This window comes from Pseudorca crassidens, chromosome 3, assembly GCF_039906515.1.
Source record: "Pseudorca crassidens isolate mPseCra1 chromosome 3, mPseCra1.hap1, whole genome shotgun sequence".
NCBI classification, from domain to species: domain Eukaryota; kingdom Metazoa; phylum Chordata; class Mammalia; order Artiodactyla; family Delphinidae; genus Pseudorca; species Pseudorca crassidens.
Window position 1 is genome coordinate 55918978 of NC_090298.1, and position 26727 is coordinate 55945704.

General features: G+C 38.3%; 2 protein-coding genes across 12 annotated transcripts in view; one reads left to right on the forward strand and one right to left on the reverse strand.

Moving 5' to 3' along the window:
* LOC137221370 (general transcription factor IIH subunit 2) overlaps window positions 1–26648 on the forward strand; it is a 73253-nt gene extending 46605 nt beyond the window's left edge. For 5 of the 7 annotated variants that reach the window (XM_067730920.1, XM_067730922.1, XM_067730921.1 and 2 more), the window contains 8 exons: window positions 3741–3822; window positions 5025–5079; window positions 5189–7297; window positions 11510–11677; window positions 12824–12976; window positions 13393–13479; window positions 14958–15122; window positions 17104–26648. In XM_067730920.1, coding sequence (XP_067587021.1) covers window positions 3741–3822; window positions 5025–5079; window positions 5189–7297; window positions 11510–11677; window positions 12824–12976; window positions 13393–13479; window positions 14958–15122; window positions 17104–17468 — 3184 coding nt within the window. In that variant the 3' untranslated portion in view covers window positions 17469–26648. Of the gene's footprint in view, window positions 1–3740; window positions 3823–5024; window positions 5080–5188; window positions 7298–11509; window positions 11678–12823; window positions 12977–13392; window positions 13480–14957; window positions 15123–17103 lie in introns of those variants that run through there. The other 2 variants (XM_067730923.1, XR_010941978.1) reach the window with 2 other exon arrangements.
* Window positions 22879–26727, reverse strand: part of SMN2 (survival of motor neuron 2, centromeric) — a 46096-nt gene continuing 42247 nt past the window's right edge. For 3 of the 5 annotated variants that reach the window (XR_010941979.1, XM_067730932.1, XM_067730927.1), the window contains one exon: window positions 22879–23222. The gene's annotated coding sequence lies outside the window, so the exon portion shown is untranslated. Of the gene's footprint in view, window positions 23245–26727 lie in introns of all 5 variants that reach the window. The other 2 variants (XM_067730929.1, XM_067730930.1) reach the window with 2 other exon arrangements.

Below are 26727 nucleotides of genomic sequence, written 5' to 3' on the forward strand. Positions count from 1 at the left end.
GAGGCTCAAATCTTCTGCCTCTTTTTTTTCTTTTTTTTTTGCTGTACGCGGGCCTCTCACTGTTGTGGCCTCTCCCGTTGCGGACCACAGGCTCCGGATACACAGGCTCAGCGGCCATGGCTCACGGTCCCAGCCGCTCCGCGGCATGTGGGATCCTTCCGGACCGGGGCACGAACCCGTGTCCCCTGCATCGGCAGGCGGACTCCCAACCACTGTGCCACCAGGGAAGCCCCTTCTGCCTCTTTTTTTTTTTTTTGCGGTATGCAGGCCTCTCACTGTTGTGGCCTCTCCCGTTGCGGAGCACAGGCTCCGGACACACAGGCTCAGTAGCCATGGCTCACGGGCCCAGCCGCTCCGCGCCATGTGGGATCTTCCCGGACCGGGGCACGAACCCGCGTCCCCTGCATCAGCAGGCGGACTCTCAACCACTGCGCCACCAGGGAAGCCCCTGCCTCTTTTTTAAAATCACAAACTAGGATGCATTTAAAGGAGTACCTAAAATGTTTATGTATGATTTAAAGGACAATTAACAAAGAAACAAATGAACCCAGCACTAAAGTTAAGAAATTGAATATTATCAAGTCCTTAGAATGCTACTGTGTGCCCTCCTTCCCGATTCTGATTATATCCTTGTCCCTCCAATTCAGAGGTAAACATGATCCTGAAATTTGGGTTAATTGTTCCTTCTTCTCCTAATGGTTTCACCAACTACATGTGTATTATTAAACACATTTAACTTTGCTTATTCTTGAAGTTCAAATAAATGGAAGCATACTGCATGGTTCTTCTGTGATGACTGACTTATTTTACTCAAACTTTACACAAAGTTTTTGAGACTCATTCATAATTATGTATAGAGTTGCAGTTCACTTGTTCTCATTGCTAAATAGTATATTGTTTTATGAATATGTAATTTATCCATTCTATTCTAGGTTCAACATCTGGGTTGTTTTACAGAGTGTTGCAATTCAAATAATGCCACTATGAACCCTCTTGTACATAATTCCCAGTGCTCACATGTGTTTCTCCAGGATGCATAACCAACCATGGAATTGCAGAGTAATAGGGTTTGCACATACTCAACTTTATTAGATTATGCAAAACTTTTTTTGAAGTGGTTGTACTGATTTATATTCTCACTAGCATAGATGTTTCCATTCTGTCTGCTTCCTCACTAATTTAGTATTGCCCAAATTTTAATTTTTGTCAATCTAATTACTAATAATGTTGAGCATATTTTCATATTTTCCCATACAGTTTCCTTGCTCTTTTTCTTCAGGACCATATCTTGGCTATTCTTTGCCCTTTCCTCTTTCATATTCAGAGAGTATATGAAATGTCTCTCTTTATCTCTCATAGTACTCCTTATTCTTAAGTCTTTATCTGATATTAATATATGTAGCCACTCCAGCTTTTGTATAGTTTTTACATGACACTACCTTTTTTGAAATCATTCTACTTTTTTTTTTTGGCCACGCTGCGTGGCTTGAGGGATCTTAGTTCCCCGACCAGGGATTGAACCCAGAGAGCATCAAGTCCTAACCACTGGACTACCATGGAATTCCCGAAATCATTTTACTTTTAATCTATGACTTTATATTTAAAGTGAGTTTCTTGTAGGCAACATAGTTGGGTCTTGCTCTTTTTAACAGTCTGACAATATCTTCTTTCTCTTTTGTTTTTGTTGTTTGTTTGTTTGAGTTTTTTTGGCCATATTGTCAGCTCGTGGGATCTTAGTTCCCTGACCAGGGATCTAACCTGGGCCCCTGGCCGTGAGAGCTCAGAGTCTTAACCACTGGACCCCCAACAAATTCCCCAATATCTGCTTTCTAATGGGAGTGTTTAGAACATTTACATTTAATATAATTATTAATATGGTTGGATTTAAATCTACTATTTTGCTATTTGTTTCTATTTATCCCATCTGCTCTTTGTTTCTTCTTCTTTTCCTGACTTGCATTTGAGTATTTTTTAGTGTTCCATTTTATCTCTATTGTTGGCTTTTTAGATGTACATCTTTATCTTTTTAGTACCTGCTCTAGAATCATAATGCATGTTTAACATATCACAGTCATGTTCAAATAATATTATCACAGTTGACATATAATGTATAAACCATATAACAGTATACTTCTATTTTCCCCCTCCTATTGTTTGCGATTTTGTTTTCATACATTTTTACATCACATATATTCTAAATCTCACAATATAGTATTATATCTTTGCTCTAAAAATTATCTTTTAAATACATTTTAAAAAGAGAAAAAATGTATTTCTTGTTTACCCATTGAGTTACCATCCCTGGCACACTTCATTCCTTTGGGTAGAACCAAGTTTGCATCTGTTATCATTTTCCTTTTAACTGAAGAACTTCCTTTAACTTTTCTTGTAGTGCTGGTCTGCTTGGCTTTACTTGTATGAAAATGCTTGTATGTTACCTTCCTTCAGAGTCCTTTTCCTTGATGGGTCTATCTGCATAGTGACCTTGGACAGAAGCATTTGAAGTCCTACTAGCTATCTTCCTGTAGCTACCCTTCTATTCCTGGGCTCATCTTCAAGTAGGAAAATAAAAATGATGTGTCCTCTTGCTTTATCGCCTGCTTTCCTGTAATTCAGCAGCATAAAAATAAACCAAGATAATTGTTTCTAGTTTTATCATTTACCTACTGACATTTATAGTTCTCATCTATCCAAGTTAATGATTGTGGGTAGAGCTCTTTAGAATTTTCTTCCTTGGTTCTTCAGGCAGACATCATAACCTGAATTTAGATGGTATTTTATGTTCCAGTTTCATGATGTCTAGCAAATTGTTTTTAGAGAGTATGTTTGTGGCCATTCTTTAGTCTTCATATTGATGGAGTTTTTTTCTAAAATAAACTTTTTATTTGGAAAAACTTTTCGACTTAGAGAAAAGGTGAAAAGATAATACAGAGAGTTCCTATATTCCCACACCCAGTTTCCTCTAATACTAACACCTTATATTATCCTGGTACATTTATTAATATTAAAAAACCAACACTGGTACATTGCTATCAACTCCAGATGTTATACATATTTCACCATTTTTTCTACTAATGTCCTTTTTGTTGTCATTATTCCAGAATCCATAGATAGAGTTGTCTTCTCTATTTTTTTTTTCCTTTAGGTTCATTTTAGTTGGTCTCATGGATGAGTGTTAAATATGCTCCCATTCCACCACATTGGCTGGTTATCCCCACCACTACTTTATGAACCATTTATATCTCTACTGCTGAGATTTATAGTCTACATGTCTTGTTTGATAAAGACACTGACAGAATCACTGGAAATGTTAATTTTACACTTAATTTTTGCCAGTAAAACTCTCACAGTGTTTTTGAAAACCTAATGCAAATGCTTAATTGCATACAACTATTTTTAAAAATTAATTAATTACTTTATTTATTTTTGGCTGCGTTGGATCTTCGTTGCTGCGTGCAGGCTTCTCATTGCGGTGGCTTCTCTTGTTGCGGAGCACGGGCTTTAGGTGCACGGGTTTCAGTAGTTGTGGCATGTGGGCTCAGTAGTTGTGGCTCATGGGCTCTAGGGCTCACAGGCTCAGTAGTTGTGGGGCATGGGCTTAGTTGCTCCTCAGCATGTGGGATCTTCCCGGACCAGGGCTCAAACCCGTGTCCCCTGCATCGGCAGGCAGATTCTTAAACACTGCGCCACCAGGGAAGTCCCATACAATTATTTTTATAACTTTTAACTTTTGTGCTTAGTTGTCAGTTTCTCCACAATATGAAGTGCTCTGCAGAAGTGATTCCAGACCTTCAGAGCCATGGTGAACTTTCTGACTTAACGGTATGAACGCCACCTTGTTTATTTTCAGAGTGTGTGATCATGTGATTAAAAACTGTTTTTGAACAGGAACTGCTCATCATTAAAAAAATAAATAAATGAATTCTACAAATATCTGTTAAGCACCAATCATGCTCCAGTTGCAGATGGGGATGCTACAATAAACAAAACATAATACCTAGTTTCATGAAATGTAGAGTCAATCCCTTCTACTGTGAGGCCCAGACTCGTTTGGACCTAAAAGTTGATTAGCATCCAGGCTACCTGGATTCCATCTGTGATCATCATTTGGAGGACAGTAAGGTCTGACTTGGTAGTTGGCTTTTCTCAAAGCTGGGAAGATATGTTTCTTTTACAACAGCAACCAACCAACCAAATCAAAAATACAGATTAATAGGTTGACCCCTTTTTAAACTGAGAAATTCTACATAGTTCTCTAGGAGATTAGCCACTGCCAGTTTAATACACACACACCCCTTATTTGAGGCTGTATGTTAGGTGTATTATATTCGTCATCCCCCAAAAAGAAAACAAGGTAATTTGTCGTTCACTTGATTCATCTTTGCTCATCCCCCCACCTCCCTTAACTAGCTTATTTTTAAAAAATATTTATTTATTTTTTATTTATTATGTCTGTGCCGGATCTTAGTTGTGGCCTGTGGGATCTTTTAGTTGTGGCATGGAGGCTCATAGTTGTGGCATGTGGACTCTTAGTTGCAGCATGCATACAGGATCTAGTTCCCCGACCAGGGATGGAACCCGGGCCCCCTGCACCGGAAGCTGGAGTCTTACCCACTGGACCACCAGGGGAACCCCTTAAATAGCTTATTTTTAAAGGAAGAAACATAACCTTCCTATATCCCAGGTATGTAATATTTAAAAAACTGTTGATAACTAAGATCAGAAGTTGCACCTAATGATTTCTGGAGGGTCCATCTTGCTCTAGACACTGTGATTCTAATCATCTGGACAGTAATCACAGCTCAAGTCACCCATGGAATGCACTGTTTGGATATCACCCAGGAGCACACGCTTGCGTGTGTTTGCAGATCACTTATTGTTTCATATTTGTAGCACTCCTCCCTGCAACTGGCGTAAATACTTGAGGATGGGTTGGGTTTAGAAAATGTCTGGTCCCTAATTGTAATTCAAAGCCCCACCCTCTTATACAAATGCTGATTTAATAGAGGATTTTCTTTTCAAAGGAAACTACAAGTGAAAGCAATCTTGAAGAGTCAGCAGTGAGTTCTGCAGTGCCAGGTAAGGATCTGGAAGTAGCACATGGGATTAGATGAATGTGTACATATATTTCTACATAGGGGATTTTAAAAAAGTATTTATAACTGTGCCTCCTTGCTTTTCTCCACAGAGGTGGCCCATGGTGAAGCCCAGTGGCTTCAGGAGGCAAAAAGTCTGAGTGAGTGCCTGAGAAAAGCCTACACCAGTGCCCCTTTCTGCCACATGTCTTTGCTTGAGGTCTCTTCCTGTCTAGCCACCGATCAGCTGCTGAATTGTGATCTGTCCCTTGCTTCAAAACACATCACCAATACTGTGCAGGAGCCTGTGGTGTTGCCTGAGGTCTTTGCTAACTTGAACTCCGTCATGTGTGTGGAGGGTGAAGCTGGTAGTGGAAAGACGGTCCTCCTGAAGACAGTAGCTCTTCTATGGGCATCAGGATGCTGTCCCTTGTTACACAGGTTCCAGTTGGTTTTCTACGTCTCTCTTGGCTCTACCAGACTGGACCAGGGGCTGGCCAGTGTCATTTGTGACCAACTCCTAGAGACAGAAGGATCTGTTACTGAAATGGGCCTGTGGAACATCATCCAGCAGTTAAAGAACCAGGTGTTATTCCTTTTGGATGACTACAAAGAGATGTGCTCAATCCCTCAAAGCATAGAGAGGATGATTCAAAGAAACCATTTGTCAAGGACCTGCTTATTGATTGCTGTCCATACAAACAGGGCTAAGGACATCCGCCGACACCTAGATACAATTCTAGAGATCAAAGCGTTTCCCTTCTGTAATACCCTCTATATATTACGGAAGCTCTTTCCAGATGATTTGACCCGTCTGCGAAAGTTTATGGTTGACTTTAGAATTAATGAAACATGGCTGGGAATTCAGAAAACTCCCTTCTTCGTAGCAGCAGTCTGTGCTAATTGGCTTCGGTATCCTTTTTGTCAGTCCTTTGATGATGTGGCTGTTTTCAAGTCCTATATAGAATGCCTTTTCTTAAGGCACAAAACTGCAGCTGACCTTCTCAAAGCAACTGTGTCCTCCTGTGGTGAGCTGGCCTTGAAAGGTTTTTTTTCATCTTGCTTTGAGTTTAGTGATGATGATCTCCTAGAAGTAGGGATTGGTGAAGATGAAGATCTAGCCATGTACCTGATGAGCAAATTCACAGCCCAGAGACTGAGGCCAGTCTATCAGTTTTTGAATGCTTCATTCCAAGAATTTCTTGCTGGGATGAGGCTGACTGAACTCCTGGATTCAGATAGGCAAGAGGATCAAGATTCGGGACTTCATTATTTGAAACAAATTAACTCAGCCATGATGGCTATAGGTCCCTATGCAAATTTTTTGAACTATGTCTCTTGCCACTCTTCAACAAAGGCAGGGCCAACAATTGTATCCCAATTGCTTCTTTTGGTGGATAATCAAGAGACACTGGAGAATATATCTGAAAATGATGACTACCTGAAGCATCATCCAGAGATTTCAGAGCAAATGCAGTGTCTCCGGTTGTTGTGGCAACACTCTCCAGAAAATTACCTTTCACTGGTTTCAAAACATTTACTGGCTCTGGCTGTAAAAACTGCTTATCGAAGCAACAGTGTTGCTGCCTGTTCTCCATTCATTTTGCAGTTCCTTCAAGGGAGAACCCTGTCTTTGAGTGTACTTAAGTTACAGTATTTTTTTGACCACCCAGAAAGCCTGTTATTGTTGGGGAGAGTCCAGGTCTCCATAAGAGGAAATAGCTTACGCAAAACAGATTTTTCATTACTGGAAAAAATTTTCGACAAATCCCAGGCACCAACCATAGATCAGGACTATGCTTCTGCCTTTGAACTTGAGAGTGAATGGAAGCAGAATTTAGTTGAAAAAGAGGAAACCGTGAACAGTTTTCTGAACATGCAACTCAAGGCACCAGCAGATATCAGCACTGGCTACTGGAACCTTTCTCCAAAGCAGTACAAGATTCCCCTTCTGGAAGTTCATGTGACTGGTACTGATGCTGTGGATCAGGAGATGCTAAGGTTTCTAACGAAAGTTTTCTCAGCTTCACAGCACATTGAACTCCACTTGACCAGGAGCACGGGTTTTATTGAAAGCATCAGCCCAGCTCTTGAGCAGTATAAGGCCTCGTTCACCAAGTGCTCCGTAAGCCAATCTGAGCTGAGTGCAGTAGAACAGGAATTGCTTCTCACTCTGCCTTCCCTAGAATCTCTTGAAGTCTCAAAGACAACCCATCTACAAGGTAAACCTGCATCTGTTTTAGATGACTGTTAGGATGTGTACTCTTATCTTCTCACTCTTAGTTTTAGGTGGATGAAAACTTTTGAAAGTGTGAGACCATAAATCCTTGCTGATTGAACAGATATAAAATAAATCTTTACTAACTTATTTCTGTCAATAATATGAATTAGTGAAAGGCTTCCAAATAACAGAATGGCTTTCAAACTCTGATAAAAATAATACAATGACTAATGAGGTCTCTTAATAAACAAATGACTTGTTATTAGTCAAAGAATGATCTATATGTAAATGATGCTTGAGAATTACCCTCACCCCACCTGCTTCATGGAAGAAAGGGCTTGTACTCTGGGAAATAAACAAGTGGGAAGTAGTGTCTCCCAGTTATTTGTGTCTCTTTTCACTTGTCTAAGCAGCGTTTGAGAGTTTTCAGTATAGACTTTATCATCTTTCATTAAATTTATTCCTAGGTACTTGTATTTTTGATACTCCTGTAAATGGTATTTAAATTTTTTCATTTTCGGATTGTTGCTAGTATGGGTTTGATTTTCAGCAGTTTGTTAAATGCCTAGGTGTGCTTTGCTTTGTATCTATCTTACTTGAGGGTCACTGAACATTTTTTTTGGATCTGTGGGTTGATATTTATCATCAAATTTAGAAAAATGTTGTTTTTTCAAATATTTATCATGGTAAAACATACATGAAACCTTAAAATCATTTTTCAGTATACAATTCAGTGGCATTAAGTACAATTACAGTGTTGTGCAACCATCACCACTATCCACTTCCAGAACCTTTCCATCATCCCAAACTCTGTACCTATTAAACGATACCTCCTTCTTCTCCCCAGATGCTGATGTCTCTATGAATTTGTCTATTCTGTTTCACATAAGTGAATCCATACAATATCTTGTCCTTTTGTGTCTGGCTTCTTTCACGTTTTTAAGGTTCATCCGTGTTGTGGTATGCGTCAGAACTTCACTACTTTTATAGCTGAATAATATTTCATTGTATGTATATATCACATTTTATTAATCAATTCATCTGTTGATGGACACTTGCACTGTTTATTCTGGCTAAAGTTGCCATGAACATGGGTGCACAAATATTACTTGGAGACCCTATTTTCAATTCTTTTGGATATATACCCGGAAGTGGAATTATTGGCTATTAATGATAGTAATTCTATTTTAATTTTCAAGGAAACTCCAAACTGTTTTCCACGCTGGCTGCAGCATTTTACATTCCTACAAGCAATGTACAAGGGCTCCAGTTTCTTCACATCCTCAATGCTTTTTTGTTTTTTTTAAATCAGAGACATCCTAATAGGTGTGAAATTGTATCTCACGTTGGTTTTGATTTGCATTTTCATAATGACTAATGCTGCTGAGCATCTTTTCATGTGCTTATTGGCTGTTAGTGTGTGTTTTTTGGAGACAGTCTATTAAATCCTTTTGCCCATTTAAAAAAATTGAAGTGTAGTTTATTTACAATTTTGTGTTAGTTTCTGGTATACAGCAAAGTGATTCAGATTGTGTGTGTGTGTGTATAAACTTTTTCAGATTCTTTTCCACTATAGATCATTACGAGATATTGAATATAGTTCCCTGTGCTATACTGTAGGTCCTTGTTTATTTTATACATAGTAGTCTGTATCTGTTAATCTCAAACTTCTAATTTATCCCTCCCTCCCTCCCCTTTCCCCTTTGGTAACCATAAGTTTTTTTTCTATGTCTGTGAGTCTATTTCTGTTTTGTAAATAAGTTCATCTGTATCACTTTTTTAGATTCCACATAGAAGTGATATCATATGATATTTGTCTTTCTGTCTGACTTACTTCATTTAGTATGATAATCTCTAGGTCCATCCATGTAGCTGCAAATGGCATTATTTCATTCTTTTTTATGGCTAATATTCCGTTGTGTGTGTGCATCACATCCTCTTTATCTAGTCATCTGTTGATGGACATTTAGGTTGCTTCCATGTCTTGGCTATTGTAAATAGTACTGCTGTGAACACTGTGGTGCATGTACCCTTTCAAACCATGGTTTTCTCCTGATACATGCCCAGGAGTGGGATCGCTGGATTATATGGTAACTCTATTTTTAGTTTAGTTTTTTTTTTTTTTGGCTGCGTTGGGTCTTCATTGCTGTGTGCAGCCTTTCTCTAGTTGCAGTATGCGGGCCTCTCATTGTGGTGGCTTCTCTTGTGGAGCATGGAATCTAGGAGCGCGGGCTTCAGTAGTTGTGGCATGTGGGCTCAGTAGTTGTGGCTCACGGGCTCTAGAGTGCAGGCTCAGTAGTTGTGGTGCATGGGCTTAGTTGCTCCACGGCATGTGGGATCTTCCTGGACCAGGGATTGAACCCGTGCCCCCTGCATTGACAGGCGGATTCTTAACCACTGCGCCACCAGGGAAGTCCCTATTTTTTAGTTTTTTTAAAGAACCTCTTTACCGTTTTCCATAGTGGCTGCACCAGTTTACATTCCCACCAACAGTGTAGTAGGGTTTCCCTTTTCCACATACTCTCCACCATTTATTTTTGGAGACTTGTAAAAAATTTTATTTATTTATTTATTTTTGGCTGCGTTGGGTCTTCATTGCTGCGCGCAGGCTGCTCTTCATTGCGGTGCATGGTCTTCTCGTTGCAGTGGCTTCTCTTGTTGCAGGGCACAGGCTCTAGGTGTGTGGGCTTCAGTAGTTCTGGCTCGCAGGTTCAGTAGTTGTGGCTCGTGGGCTCTAGAGCACAGGCTCAGTAGTTGTGGTGCACGGGCTTAGTTGCTCTGTGGCATGTGGGATCTTCCTGGACCAAGGCTCGAACCCGTGTCCCCTGCATTGGCAGGCGGAGTCTTAACCATTGCGCCACCAGGGAAGTCCCTATTTGTAGACTTTTTGATGATAGCCATTTTGACCATTGTCAGGTGATACCTCGTAGTTTTGATTTGCATTTCTCTAATAATTAGCAATGTTGAGCATCTTATGTGCTTGTTAGCCATCTGTATGTCTTCTTTGGAGAAATGTCCCTTTAGGTCTCCTGCCCATTTTGTGATTGGGTTGTTTGTTCCTTTGTCCATTTTTAAAATTGTGTTGTCTTTTTGTTTTGAGTTATAGGAGTTCTTTGTGTAATTAAATCTTTATTGGACACTTGGTTTTAAAATATTTTCTCCGATAGATTGCCCTTTTCACTGTCTCAATAATGTACTTCAATCTGTAAAGTTTCAAATTTCAGTGAAGTCCAATTTGTCTGTTTTTCTTTTGTGCTAGTGCTCTTGGTAGCATATCTAAGAATCTATTCTCAAATCCAAGGTTATGAAGATTTATTTCTGTTTTCTTCTAAGAGTTGTATGGTTTTAGCTCTTATATTTAGGTTGTTGATTCATTTTGAGCCAATTCTGTATATGGTGGTGGGAGGTAAGGGTCCAACTTCTTTGCATGGAGAAATTCAGTTGTCCCAGCCCCATTTGCTGAGATGTCTTTGTGAATCCAGAGTGTAGTACAGAGCTTCTCATATAGTAGATGAGAAGTAAAATATTGCCTGCCATATCAGTAAACAAAGGATGTTGTAGCTATCAGCAATTGCAGCCACCCCTGATAGTGAGCCCGGAGGAAACTCAGGAAGGAAACAAAGAATACCTGCCATCTAGCAGTCATCAGACTGCAGCCACCCCAAAGGGTGCAGCTTGAAGAAACTCAGGATGTGAAAACACAGGATACTGGCCCCAGACAGCTGAGGTGCATATCAAAAGAATGATTTTCGTGACCCCAGACTCTTGCATCTTCCCATACATAGAAAAGTGCTAAATTCCTTAACCTGAGATATCTAGTTTTCTTTTATTAACAGTAATCTTTTGTTCTGACTACCTGCCTTTGTTGCAAAACTCCTATATATCCTAGCTCCCCGCCTCACCTCCTTGGAGCAGTTTTCTCAGGATTACTTGAGATGCTGCCTCCTGGACTTGAAGTCCTAAGAATGTCCACTGAATAAAACATAACTCAAAACTTTTAGGTTGTACATATATTTTTTTTAGTTGACATAATCAGTAAATGCTGCAGAAAGCATTATCTTCATATATGTGCTTTCTAAAAAAGGAAGTCTTATGGTATGTGAAAGGTTTTCGTTTGAAATATGAAAATAGTTCGATGAATCAAATGACAGTTTGAAATTTTGCATTTGGAACTCTTTAGATTAATAATGGGAAACTGTGTGCTACTTTCTAGATCAACTCTTTCTTAGTTTGGACAAGTTCTTGTGCTTGAAAGAACTGTCTGTGAATCTGGATGATAAACGAGATGTTTTTTCAGTCATTCCTGAAGAATTCCTAAATCTCCACCATATGGAGAAATTATTGATCCAAATTTTAGCTGAATACGGTCCTTCCAAACTAGGTAAGTGTGGCACTTTGATTTACTTGTTTTTGTATCACTTGGAAAACCTACTTGGCCAATAATTTATTTAAGTTAAAGCTTCTGTGGATCTGAGGGTGTAGCCTGTATCCAAGGTAAATTGTTGGAATAGCACTTGTTGTCATTAAAAAATGACAGCTATTTGTAATTATTGAGCTGTTACTACATGGTAGGAATTGTTCTAAGCACTTTATAAATCTTAACTCATTTAACCTTCATACCCATTCTACAAGGTAAATACTATTATATTCTGATTTTTACAGTTGGGGAAATGGAGTTATAGAGGTTAAGTATTGATAATTTGCTCAAGGTCACCCAGATAAGGAAATAGTAAATTTGCAATTAAACACAGGAATTCTGACTTTTAAGTCTGAGCTCTTAACCAGTGGAATGTACTGCCTCTCCAAAAATAGTTTGTAGAGTTCTTTTATTTTGTTTTTGTTTAAGTTGCTCTTACATTGCAACTTAGAAATCTGCCAGATAAGAAGGAAGGAAATCTGATGATTGGTAGTAATCAGAAGCCTTTCCCTGTTTCTCATCAGCCTTTATAAATATATTTCATCAACCATTCTCATGGTTGATGAACAACCTGTACAGCTATCTTTCTTAAATATATCATTTAGCAAAATGACTTAGGTATCATCAGTTCCTTAGTTTAGTAAAGACTAAAGACTAAAAAAAGGTAAATCTCTACTGAACTGACATGCAGAGCTGCGTGCAAAAAAAATTGTAGCTGAAGCTGGAAGTAGTAGTTTTCTTATATTGTTCAGCAATTTTTTCAAATTTAAGTTTTGCTTCAGAGTTGTCACTGCCTTTATGTTTCTTTGCATAGTGTTTCTATAGTGTAAACATCATGTGCAAACTTAGAGACATTAGGATGTTAAAGCTGAAGGTTTTAGCTGAGTCAATGCCATTACTATATAGAGGAGAAAACTGATTCCCCAGAGAGGGTCAGTAACGACGGTTCACGTAGCTCATCAGTTAGTCACAGACCCTGAACCTAAGCCCAATTCATTACATCATGATGCTTTATTTTAATTCACTATTGTTGAAACAAGTTAATAAATTAAATGACTAATTCTGATAGAAATTTCCAATCTCTGATGCCTTAAATTTGATATTTTACAGTCAAATTAATTCAGAATTCTCCAAACCTTCGTGTTTTCCATCTGCAATGTAATTTCTTTTCGGATCTTGAGTCTCTCATGACTGTACTTGCTTCCTGCAAGAAACTTGAAGAAATTAAGCTTACTGGACCATTTTTTAAAGCCGCCCCATTTGGTAAGAGCTAAAATTGTAAAATTTTGGTTTAAGATGCTTCTGTGGACAGTCATTTTTTAACAGCCAGATTTTAAAAATGCAATTGATGTCAAAGAACAAAACTATTGCAATAAATATCTGATCTTAAATGAATTTTCAAGTAAGGTATATTTGTTTCTAGATGTTTAAACATTTCTAGTTATGAGAATTGTTTCCTGAGCAAAGATTTGTGTTATCTACTTGTCATACTAATTAATTCAATCTGAATTATTATATTAATTTCTATCACTTTTAAAATACTCTTTAAACAATCTGAATTACTATATTCTGAATTATTATATTAATTTCTATCACTTTTAAAATACTCTTTAAACACATTATTTTTTGGTGTAAGAAATGTAGCTGACATAACTAAATTTTTCTTTCCCCTTTTATAGTCATTGTTTTACCAAATTTTATTTCTCTGAAGATATTAAATCTTGAGCACCAATATATTCCTGATAAGGAAACAGCTGAAAAATTTGGTATGTTTATAAAACAGTGCCTAAAGCTTGCTCTTTATTCTTTCCCCCATAAAATCCTCCTATTTTGCATTAGCTATAACAAATTACAGCATGTATTAGCTGCCCTTGCTCATTAGGAGGGACAGTGCTGCTCAGCTTTTACCCTCCAAATGCCTTGATCTCACTTGATGTCTTTCAAAGAAATGTTCTCAGAGTGACTCATTTCTTTGAATACAGATTTGTTTGTTACAGCACTATGCAATTTCTTATTTATTTATTTATTTGTCTGCACTGGGTCTTAGTTATGGCATGCGGGATCTTCGTTGCCACGTGCGGGATTGGATCTTTTAGTTGCAGCATGCAGGATCTTTAGTTGCGGCATTGGGATCCAGTTCCCTGACCAGGGATCGAACCTGGGTGCCCTGCATTGGGAGCACAGAGTCTTAGCCACTGGGTCACCAGAGAAGTCCCAGCACCATGCAATTTCATTGCCAGGTATCCATTCCAGACAAGTTAAATACCTGTTGTTTCAAAGGTTTCTAGAATATAGGTGAAACTATCTTTTAAGGTTATGAAAACTCAGTATATGAAAACCTAGATTTAACAAAATGATAACTATAGAGATTACTTTTTCAACTTATTTTTTTATGATTACAAAAGCAATGTATGCTCTGGAAAAAAATTCTAACAGGTCTTACAAGATAAACTGAAGCATATTAAAAATTAAGAATTTATTTCAACAAAAATGGGGACTTCCCTGGTGGCGCAGTGCTTAAGAATCTGCCTGCCAATTCAGGGGACACAGGTTCGAGCCCTGGTCCGGGAAGATCCCACATGCCGCGGAGCAACTAAGCCCGTGCACCACAACTACTGAGCCTGTGCTCTAGAGCCCGCGAGCCACAACTACTGAAGCCCGTGCTACAAGAGCCCATGCTCTGCAACAAGCGAAGCCATGCTAAGGAGGGATCAAAGTGAAAAGTTATGAGAGTGGTGGATTGTGAGGATTTAGTTCTAGGAGGAAGAGGCAGAACTCACTAAGGATGATACCAGGACAGAAAGGAAGGGGGCTGAAGGCATTGAGGAGCTAGGAAGAGTTTCCTGGAGCCAGTAGAAGCTTCAGTCTAAATAAAAGAGGAAATGGATGGGAATTCCCTGGTGGTCCAGTGGTTAGGACTCCACTCTTTCACAGCCGCAGGCCCAGGTTCAATCCCAGGTTGGGGAACTGCAAGCTGTGTGGTGCAGCCAACAAAAAAGGAAATGGAGATGTGATAGGCCTTTTGGACTTCAGTACAGGAGAGACTGGTTGGGGAAGGGTGGAGGAATGGTTGTCTAGAGGTAGCAATGAAGGTCAAGGTGTAGGCTGACCCCTTTCTTGGAGAGAAAGAGGAATAGCCTCTATGCTACATGGGGACTCGTAGAATGTGCATGATTTTGAGACTTTCAATTACAATTGTTTGGGAACACAGTACAGAGAATAGCTTTTTAATATCTTCTGATAGCCTACACTTTAGGTTCTCTAAATAACCTGGAAGAATTGATCCTTCCTACTGGGGATGGGATTCATCAAGTGGCCAAACTGATCATCCAGCAATGTCAGCATCTTCAATGTCTCCGCATTCTCTCATTTTTCCAGACTTTGGATGATGACAGCGTGGTGGAAATTGGTGAGATACCCTCAGATAAACTCTTTCAGCTCACATGAAAGCCAGTGGTATTACTCAAGCTTTCTGCTGCAAAATGTCTACAAAAACATTCGTCCCCCTAAAAATGTTCAACCCACTTCCTCATTTTTGCTATCATATTGTTCCCTCTAATGTTCTATGGATTTTGGTTCATTCTGGTCAGATTTAGAAGTAAAAGATAGCCTCCCACTTGAGACTACACAAGCCCTCAAGTCCATTCTTAACACCTAGTGTCTCAGACACCTGGCCACATACCCACCATGTACTCCTTTTTATAGTACTTTTTTTAAAATAGAAAATTAATACACGTAAAGAAAAGTACAAAATCGTTAAGTGTACAGCTCAATGAGTTTTCAAGTGAACATACTTAAATCTTGTTACTCATACTTGTGTAACAATTACTCATTAGGTTACAATATAGAATATTACATCCCAGAAGCCGCCTTTGTGTCCCTTCTGACACTGCATTCCCCTCCTTCCCAAAGGTGACCACCATACTGCTTTCTTTCACCATAGTTTTACCTGTTTTAAAAATATATGTCATGGGATCCTCCACAGTATGTACTATTGTGCCTGCCTCTTCGGGCTCAACATACTTGTGATACTGATTCATACTGATACGTGTGACTATAGAGTTCACTGATTTTCATTGCTGTATATTGTCCCATGTATGACTATACATACGCCAATTTATTTATCCATTCAACTGGATATGAGTTGGCTACTATGAATAATGCTGCTATGAACATTCTGTACGTGACTGTTGATGCATATGTGGAGGTATTTCTAGGGCGGACTTCGCGTCATTTGGTAAATATTCTGTTTTCCATAGTTGTACCAACTTACATTCCTACCAGCAGTTGTTTCACATTCTGGCTACTGCTTGGTATTGTCAGACCTTTAAACTTTAGCCATTCTGATGAATCTGTTGCGATACCTCATTGTGGGTTTTCTATTGGTATACGTTTGTGTTATCATTGGTGCAGTTTGGGCAAGTTACATTTTTCTAAGGATTTAAAAACTTTTCTAAAATTGCTCATAATATTTATAATTTTAAAAATATCTGTATGACCTATGGTGATTGATAGTCCCCTTTTCATTCCTGATATATTCAATACTTTTTTTTTTTTTACCTGGTTGGTTTTTCAATTGTATTAAATTTTTTTTTCTCTACACGTTTTTCATTTATTCTGCTTTTACCTCTATTATCCCCTGCTACTTTCTTTGGATATAATTTGCTTTTCTTGTCCTACTTTCTTTCTTTCTTTTTTTTTTTTTGATATCCTAATTTTCTGAGATGGATAGTTAGAGCACTAACTTTGGCTTTAGCTCCCTCTCACAAGTTTTAGTGTCATATTTTTATTCTCGTTCAGTTCAAAATATTTTCTAACTTCAGTTGTCATTTTTTTGCCACACCAGTTATTTAGAGATGTATCCCTTTTACTTTTTCCTTTTTTTCCCCCTTTTACTTTTAATCTTTCTATGTCCTTATATTTAAAGTGTGTCTGTTGTAAAAATATAGTTTTTTGTTTTTTGTTTTTTTTGTGGTATGCGGGCCTCTCACTGTTGTGGCTTCTCCTGCTGCGGAGCACAGGCTCCGGACGCGCAGGCCCAGCGGCCACGGCTCACGGGCCCAGGCACTCCACGGCATGTGGGATCTTCCTGGACCGGGGCACGAACCCGTGTCCCCTGCATTGGCAGGCGGACTCTCAATCACTGCGCCACCAGGGAAGCCCCAGTTTGGTTTTTTTAAATGTAATTTATTAATCTTTAATACTCCAATTAGAAGTAAATCTATCTAATATACTTATTGTTAAATTTATATATCTTTATTAAAATTGGGCATTTTCTACTTTAAGTGATGGTGGTAGAAGAGGTTGGTTCAAATAACCTAGTCTACCAGTATTGAAATAGAAGTCCTTATTATTCTGTTTTCATAAATATTTTGCTTTTATATTTATAGCCAAGGTAGCAATCAATGGAGGTTTCCAGAAACTCAAGAATCTTAATCTTTCAATCAACCACAAGATTACAGAGGAAGGATACAGAAACTTCTTTCAAACACTGGACAACATGCCCAACTTGCAAGAGTTAACAATTTCCAGGCATTTCAAAGAATGTATCGAAGCTCAGGCCATAACAGTCAAGTCTTTGAGTCAATGTGTGTTACGACTGCCAAGACTCACTAGACTTAACATGTTAAGTTGGCTCCTGGATGCAGAAGACATCACACTGCTTAATGCCGTGATAGAAAGGCATCCTCTATCTAAACACTTCACTCTTCACTGGAAATGGGTACTGCCATTCTCTCCAATCATTCAGAAATAGAAGATTTAGCTAAAAACTGCTAAATCAAGAAAATTTTTGTCAACAATTTAAAAAACCTAATTATCCAAAAACTTATTAAATACTGCATACAAAAGAATAAAATGCATGGCATGTAATAAAAAAACCAAACACCTGCTTACCCATTACTGAGCTTAAGAAACAGTTTATGACCAGTAACTCTGATGTCCCTAATGATCCTCCCCAACCGAAGATCAGACCTTTAATCAAGTTTACGCATCTAACTCTTCATTACCCAGGGTCAGCATCAGGCTTTCAGGCTAACTATGGTAAACAGTAACAAAGCCACAGAGAAGGGGGTAGGGAGAGGTGTACCAATCTATCTTAAAGCCACAATATGAAAGGAGTATTCAAGTTATTAGAAAATGGCTAACTTAAGGACTGAATCACTTTTACACATAGGTGAAACAAGAGATATTCCTTAATCCTTGTAGGGTCTGTTTTGTACATTTAATTAACTTTGGTATAGTAAGGTTTACTTATACCTTCCCTTTACCAACTGTGTTGGATATGAAGAAATAGGATTTAGGGAAAATGCTTGTATTCTAGAGGCTTTTGATTCAATGCTTATTGTAACAGCAAAAAAGTGTAGAATAGAATTTAGCATTATTGGAAATTAGCTAAATCTGTGTTTTCAAGAATCTTGAGTATCAGTGTTTTTTTAGATAACCACATGTTTAAGAGTCCAACATATGCATTTATAATGGCCTTAAAATTTTCTTATGAATCCACTTTGCTCAGGGAGAACATATTTTGTCAGTGACTTCATAATGTTCAAGGTATCACATTTGATGTGACTGTCTACATCTGTGCCTGTGTCCAAAATTTCATTCCTACCAGTTAATCAACGGAGTTTCCTGAATGGTTAGAAGGCCAATCCAAATTCATAATGCTAGTATAAGTTGGAAAACAACCATTCTTTTACCTTAATTTTCATTTTTACCATGAAACACAGGGACGGTATATATGGTATGATTCCATTTGTTTAAAAACTATACTCTCATGTTTCTAGATGCATTAAGAATTTCTGGAAGAATACACAAGGAAATGTTAACAGTGGTAACTATTTTAAGTGGGTAGAAAGGGGACAGGAAGGTATTATTTTTTACTTTCGTCCTTTTTGTACTGCTTTCTGTTTTACAAGTAGCTGTTTTTATTTTTATATTTAAAATAAAGCATAAAACTAGTTTAGCATTACAACATTAATAGTTGCTCTGGAGGGTGAGATTACTAGAAGGTAATCTAGGAGATGGATTATCTTCTTGTCTGATTTTGTATCTAATGCTTTTCTAATCAGAAAGGTTTTACGTTTTGTATCAGAGTCCAATCAGGAGATAGAAACCACACAGTAATTTGGGGAAAGTTTACTATAAAGAGTTATTCACTGTAACAGGAAACTGGAGTAATGAGGATTGATTATGAAACTGAGAACTCTAAGCAGGTACAGGAAAGAGCTTATGGCTCTTCATGCTAGGCTGAGAGACAGCACCCAAAGAAAGTACCCCAGAGCTGAGATCTAGACTTTGACAGAGAAGGCACAGCCATGGACAACAGAGAGGTTGGCTTAATTAAAGAGGTGCAGCCCAAGAAGGTATAAGCTTGGAGCACTTTGCTTAGAAAGTGTTTTGGGGGTGCCAGGGAAAGCCATCCACGTGGGGCTGCTGAGTGCTGCTGGCCACTGCTGAAGGCAGGCACTGCACAAGGCTGCAGAAACCATGTGCTGCAGGTGTCTGCTAGAGAGGCACACTGGACACAAGAAAAGTAGTCCCTTGCCCCTCCTGTGTCTCACCAGCGCCCTCTACTGACGAAGCTTTACACTGTACCTGCTGACAAGGGAGGGGTAGTTACAGGGTCCAGATTCATTACTGCAGAGTAGGCAGTGAAGGCTGGATTTGGATATGAAGGCAATAACGTCATAAGTGGTACAAGTATTACATTTCATAGTTCAAACCTCAAGGAAAATGAATCTAGTTAAATTTAAGATTGACTGAGAGCATATATGTACATGCATGTTCATACACAGAAAACTTCTTAACTAAGAAACTGTAAATGATGATAGATTCCAGGGAGGGGAGCAGGATAGCTAGTGGACATGGTAGGGAGGTTTACTTTATCCTGCATATAATCATCTGAATTCTGTACCGTATACATGTACTATTAAAAATACTTAAAAAAATAACAGAACTCCATGCAAATTATTTTCCAGAGCTTCTGCCAAGGGCTTCTAGTATAAAGCAGGGGGCAGTGGGAATTCCCTGGTGGTCCAGAGTTTAGGTCTCTGCACTTTCACTGCTGAGGGCCTGGGTTCAATCCCTGGTCTGGGAACTAAGATCCCATAAGCCATGTGGCATGCCCCCCCCAAAAAAAGCAGGGGGCAGCAAAGTATGACCACAGCCTATAAGCTAAGCATGTTTTTTTTTACATTTTTAGAGGCCCACAAAGCTGAACTAATTTACCCTGGCCCTTTACAGAGAATGGATTATTTCTGGATCATAAGGTCACTATGCCCTTTATTCCAGTATACATCAATTTCCACAGGACTCCTAGGTCATCCCTCATTGCCCTGACACTCATCCTTATGTTTCAAAACTTCTCCCTTTCTGATCACATATCCCAACCTTCTCCAACTCCCTAAATCCTTCCCCTGTGCTCACATGAGTAACATCTCCCATATCCTTTACCTCTTTTCTAAACATTCTCTTCACCTTCTTGTTCTAATCCCATATTTTTTAAACCCTTTTTTCACCATGACCCACAGTAAGAAATCTTATATTAAAAAATTTACACATACACATATATACAACCAAGATTCACAAAAAATTCTAAAGTTATGTCAAATATAATTTCACTAATACCCAAATATAACAAAAATTCAGAAATACAAAGATTCTTGAAAGAGTTGTTTACATGTGCTGTCTTCATCTGTTCTTTTCCATTCTCTACCACCTCCTCCATTGCACCAAAACAGCCCTTATGAGGGTCACTGCTAAATTCAACAAATACTTCTTTGTCCTCATCCTATGTGACTTGCTAGCAGCATCTGACCTATTGGTAGCTCTGATATGGCCCATCACTCCTCGAAACACTTTCTCCATTTGGCTTCCAGGGCATCACTCTGGGTTTCCTCCTAATTGAGAGCTCCATCTCAGTCTCTTTTACTGCTTCTCGCATCAGATCTCTAAACATTGGGAGTACCCCAGAGTTCTCCTCTGACATCTCTATTTATATGCACTTCCTCGGCTATCTCATCCTGATGAGCGGCTTTAAATTCTAGGTCTATGCTAACTTCTAAAATTTCATCTTTATCCCAGGTCTCTCCTTTGAACACTTTACTCATATCCAACTCCTCAGACTACACAGGTCCAAACCCAACTCCTCCTTCCTTTCTACACAAGTACTCTTTATGCAGACTTCTCCATCTCATTACTTTATATAAGCATATTTATTTTTGGCTGTGTTGGGTCTTCATTGCAGTGTGTGGGCTTCTCATTGTGGTGGCCTCTCTTGTTGCGGAGCACAGGCTCTAGGCATGCAGGCTTAGTAGTTGTGGCTCACGGGCTTAGTGGCTCCATGGCATGTGGGATCTTCCCGGACCAGGGCTCGAACCTGTGTCCCCTGCATTGGCAGGTGGATTCTTAACTACTGCGCCACCAGGGAAGTCCCCATCTCATTACTTTATTCTCCCACTTGCTCAGGCCAAAAACCTTGGGGGTCATTCTTGACTCCTTTCTTTCATACTCCACATGGAACCTACTGGCAAATCCTGAGCTCCACTTGGAAAACACACTCAGATCCAAGCCCTACTCGGCCTGCTCTCTCTCCCTTGAAACTTATGGTTTATTTTCAACAAAGCAGTCAGAAGCCTCTTTTTTGTTTAAATTATTATTTTGGGGGGCCACGCTGCTCAGCATGTGGGATCTTAGTTCCCCGACTAGGGATCAAACCCGTGCTCCCTGCAGTGGAAGCCCAGAGTCCTAACCACTGGACCCCCAGGGAATTCCCCCCAGAAGCCTCTTTTTATGCATCCGATCATGCAACACCTTTGGTTCAAAACGTTCCAATGGATTCCCAAGAAACGCTGAAGACCTTGCAATGGCCTACATATGACCTTAATCTCTCCTCCTTGCTCATTTCCACTCCAGCCAAGCTAGATTCTTTGCTGTTCCCTGAACATGCTAAACACACTCTTGTCTTAGGACCTTTGCACCTGTCATTTTCTTTGCTTGGGAGGTTCTTCACTTATGTGAATGGCTCTCATTTTCTGCAGATCTCTGCTCAAATGTCACCTCAATTAGGAGTTCCCTGTTCTTTTTTTAAAAAGCATCCCTGCTTCCAATCCCACTCTGCCAGCTCCCTTTCCTGTTTCCCTTTTCTCTGCGACATGAATCACTACATGCCACCTTATAAATTTCACTTGTTTACTAGCTAGTTCCCACCACTCTAGGCAGGAACTTTCATCTGTTTTGTTCCCAAGCACCTAGAACAGTGCCTAACACAAAGGTGAATAAATATTTGCTGAAATGAATGACTTTCCTGAACCTACAACTACTCTCCAACTGTATTAGGTAAAATATTAAGGGAGGTAACATCCAAAAACCTTAGAAAGCAAATAAGCTACCTTCATAACTAAATTTAACCTGGCATATTTTAGGCAATTAATATAAAATATTAGCTAATTGTCATGAAAAATGATAAAACTCTACTTACCTGTACAAAAAAGCTTAATCCATAGAACATTCCATTCTGCGAAGCTTACTTACCAGGCACTTGAATATTCACTTATTTACTCAAAAAATACTGGGCAGCTACTAATATGCTAGGCACATGCAGTTTACCCAAGCAAAACCTCTGAAAGAAATAACACTTACATATTAGCATCTTCTCCCACAGCTAAATGGACTAGGGAGAATCTCAGGCATGTGAACACCAATCCTTTAGACTAAACTAAAACAGTACTATGTTCTACCTCTCCAGAGAATCTGAACCGAGAGACACAGATATAGTCAAATGGATGGTAGATGGAACTGCAAGGTAATGATGAAGAGAGAATGGCCTGGGCAATCCTGTTAGGCAGTGTGCATGAGGAGGGTGTGGAGGAGGCTAGAAGAGAGGCAGACAGATAAGAAAAGGTGCAGGAGGAGAATGACAATATGACATCCAAGCAACAGAACACAGCCTTGGTTCCTGACTGGCCAGGTCCAGTCCTCTGACATTCAGCTTCAGCTAGGCTTTGTTCCCTAACCTTGGATCACCAGCAACATTGTTTTACAATTGGTTGTATCTTTACAATATTACCCTTTACCCGAATAAGCCTGAGTAGTTTTCTCTACATCTTTAGACAGACTCCAACCTACCGTATATATTCCAAAGAAAAATATTCAGATAGTCAAGGTTTAAAAAAAAAAAAGTTATTTATTTTTAAAGGCATTGATAAAAATCTTAACATACTTACTAAGAAAGTTACAATATACAAATGGGTTCAGTTGTGATTTTGACAGATTGACTTTCTGCACTGTGACCTTGAATTTCTTTTAATCACTCATATTTCCATTGTTCAGTTATTCAAACTGATTATTGCCTCAAAATAGCTAACTGGTTATTTAAGCATGAGTCACATGCAACAAGGGGAAATGATGACATGCACCCATCCAAGTGTTCATGAAGAAAATGATGAAACTTCTGTTCACATCGACCAGGGCACATCAATATACCATCCTCCTTGGGAGAGAGCTGCACCTGAATCCGAAAGATAAAAAGTCTACATACAATTATGAAATTTAAAAATCTATTTTCTTATAAAATCATAAAGAAGAAAACATAAAGCAACACATGCATCATGGTAAATAAAATTAGAATAAAAATATGCTAGTGTAAAAAACAATACTAATTTCAATCTTTATGGGATAGTTAGATATTTAGGCAAATTAATTGTGAAATTCATTTGAAGGAATAAATGGGCAAGAGTATTTTTTAAAAAAATTCTTAAGGAGCACTGGTATTTGATCTGTCCTAACAGAATTTAAAACATATTAAAAACAATGATCAAAATTATGTGTTTAAAAAATAGTAATTAGAACAATACAAAACAACATTCTATAACTACAATACAATAAAACTAGAAATTAAACCTAACTGAAAGTAAAATTAACCTAAAAATTAATTAACTGAAATTAATTGAAATTAACCTGAAATTAAAACATTTCTAGAGTTAAAAACAAAATTTTGAAATTTGGAATATCTAGAAAATAAGAATTCTACAGAATACAACTAAATTGTCAGAGAAAAATTTATGGTCCTGAAATATCCATTTTAATAAACAACAGATAGGAAGAAAATTTTTTAAAACTTCTAAGGAAAGCAGAAAGTGGAAATTAATCCCGAGTATATCATCTGGGCCCAATGAACCCAATTTTAATTTTTGAGTTTTTTTTGGATCTTAGTTCCCCAACCAGGGATTGAACCTGGGCCATGGAAGTGAAAGCACCGAGTCCTAACCACTGGACCACCAGGGAATTCCCAATTTTTGAGTTTCTTATTCGATCAGTTCTAACTATTTGTCCTTACATTCACAACTCACTCTTAGAGGTCTGCCAAAGAACAAAGAGAAAATTTATTTATTAAAAAAAATAAACAAAACTCCTATCTTGCAATTATGCTGTAACTCTACTGGACTCTTTTATAAATCTACAATACAGAATCTTAGTGATTTTACTATCACTTACTTTTACTATCACTTTTACTATCACTTTACTTTTACTTATCTTGAAACATTTTGTTACTCTTCATCCCAGGATATATTTTATTTTAACTCATTGTGGTAGCCAGTCTTCAAGATGGTCCCCAGTGATTCCTGCCCTTGTCTAATCCCCTCCAGTTGGCCGTGGGTTGCACTTACGTCAAAAGGATAGAAAAAGGTGGAAGTGATGGTGTGTGATTCAGAGACTAAGTTATAAAAGTACGTGTGGTGTTGCTCATTCTGTACTGGATCGCCCACTTTGGAGAAGCCAGCTATCAGTTTGTGAGGACTCTCAGGCTGCCTATGGAGAACGCCAGGTAGCAAGAGAGCCTCTTAACAACCATCTGGGTGAGCCTGAAGCAGATCCTCCAGCCCCAGTAGAACTGTGAGATGACTATTGCCTTGAGGCTGACGACCTGATTTGCAGCCTTAGGAGAACCACCCACCTCAGCTGCCCCGCATTCCTGACCCACAGAAACTAAAGATAAATAAATATTTGCTGTTTTAAGGTGCTAAATTTTAGGGTAATTTGTTACGTAGCAGTAGATAATACATTCACCAGCGACCTCTAGCTATGCATAAGAAAAAAAAAAAGACTAAAATAAGGACGTGAAAGGATGGAATCACCTAAAATGATGATGAAATAAATCATTAGTAGTGAAATAAAGCACCACTATTACACCATCCTTCAGTTTTCTTATTCTGTTGTCCAAAGTACTGGATTATCTTTCAAGAAGTTTTAATGGAAGTATGGAGATACAATCCTTGTAGTCTTTTTTTTTTTTAAAGCTTTCCCTGAACACAGTTGAGAATTCAGACTTTTTCATTTTCTGTCCATAATAGCAAAGAGAACAAAATTGACAGAGAAAGTCATTTCAAAATTATTAAAGCAATTAGAAGATGAATGTAACGGGATAGAGAGTAACATCTAGGCCAGCGGCTGGAAAACTATGGCCTAACATATTTACTATCTAACCCTTTAAGAAAAAAATTTTGATCTTTATTCTGGACTAATAATGGTGAAATTGTTCATATAAGTAAAGTCTCAGATGATGAGTCTTCAGATGACATATTCTACTTAGGTGAATTTTCCCAAACTCAAGAAATGATATACTTCTTTTTTTTTAAACTTTTAATTTTATATTGGAGTATAGTTGATTAATAATGTTGTGATAGTTTCAGGTGTACAGCAAAGTGACTCAGTTATACATATACATGTATCTACTCTTTTTCAAATTCTTTCCCCATCTAGGTTGTTACATAATACTGAGCAGAGTTCCCTATGCTACACAGTAAGTCCTTGTTGGTTATCTATTTTAAATACAGCAGTGTGTACATGTCAATCCCAAGCTCCCTAACTATCTGTTTCCCCCACCCTCCCCACCTGGTAACCGTAAGTTCATTCTCTAAGTCTGTGAGTCTGTTTCTGTTTTGTAAATAAAGGAACTGATATATTTCTCAGGACAACAAAGAAAATATGGTAGTATCATTTAGTTAGTCCTTCAACAGGAAGGACTTCATTATATAATATTTTATGATTAAAAACCTGAACCATCCCATTTTGCTAAAAGGACATGTGACAATATTCTTTCAACTTTTATAATGCTTGTACACTAAAATTCACTTACAGTTTGTGGACAGATATGGAAGACAGATGTGTATACAAAGTAATTGGAAGGTAATAAATATGTAGAAATGAAAAACAATAAGATCATTCTAACTAGTATCTATAAAAAAAAAGAAATGTTTTGCTATTAGGCAACACAGAGGATAGCTATCATCTGTCTATCCAACAAATAGAAGCTTTCAGAAGTACTGTTTTGACGAACCAAGTGCATGAAGAATCAAGGTAATAAGCTAGAACATAGCAGAGGTGCATTTAAAATTTAGAGTCAGTCGTGGATGGATGTAGAGACTGTCATATAGAATGAAGTAAGTCAGAAAGAGAAAAACAAGTATCGTATATTAACGCATATATATGGAACCTAGAAAAATGGTACAGATGAACCAGTTTGCAGGGCAGAAATAGAGACACAGATGTAGAGAACAAACGTATGGACACCATGGGGGAAAAGCCACGGGGGTGGTGGTGGTGGTGGTGTGATGAATTGGGCGATTGGGACATGTATACACTGATGTGTATAAAATGGATGACTAATAAGAACCTGCTGTATAAAAAATAAATAAAATAAAATTCAAAATTTCAAAAAAAAAGAAATTTATTAGAGTCAGTATTTATAAGATAAATATATTTCAGGTTCATGCATAACAGCCAATGAACAGTTAGTTGCATTCAAAGAATATTATCTGATTTGGAGATATATATAAACATTCAATACTAGGAAAATACATAATAAAAATTGGGGTTTCTTTATTCCCATCTTACCCCTAGGTTCTTCATGACATTTTTTTTTTTCCTTAGAGACCTACTAGAGAATGGACTTGAGGATATGGGGAGGGGGAAGGGTAAGCTGTGACAAAGTGAGAGAGTGGCATGGACATATA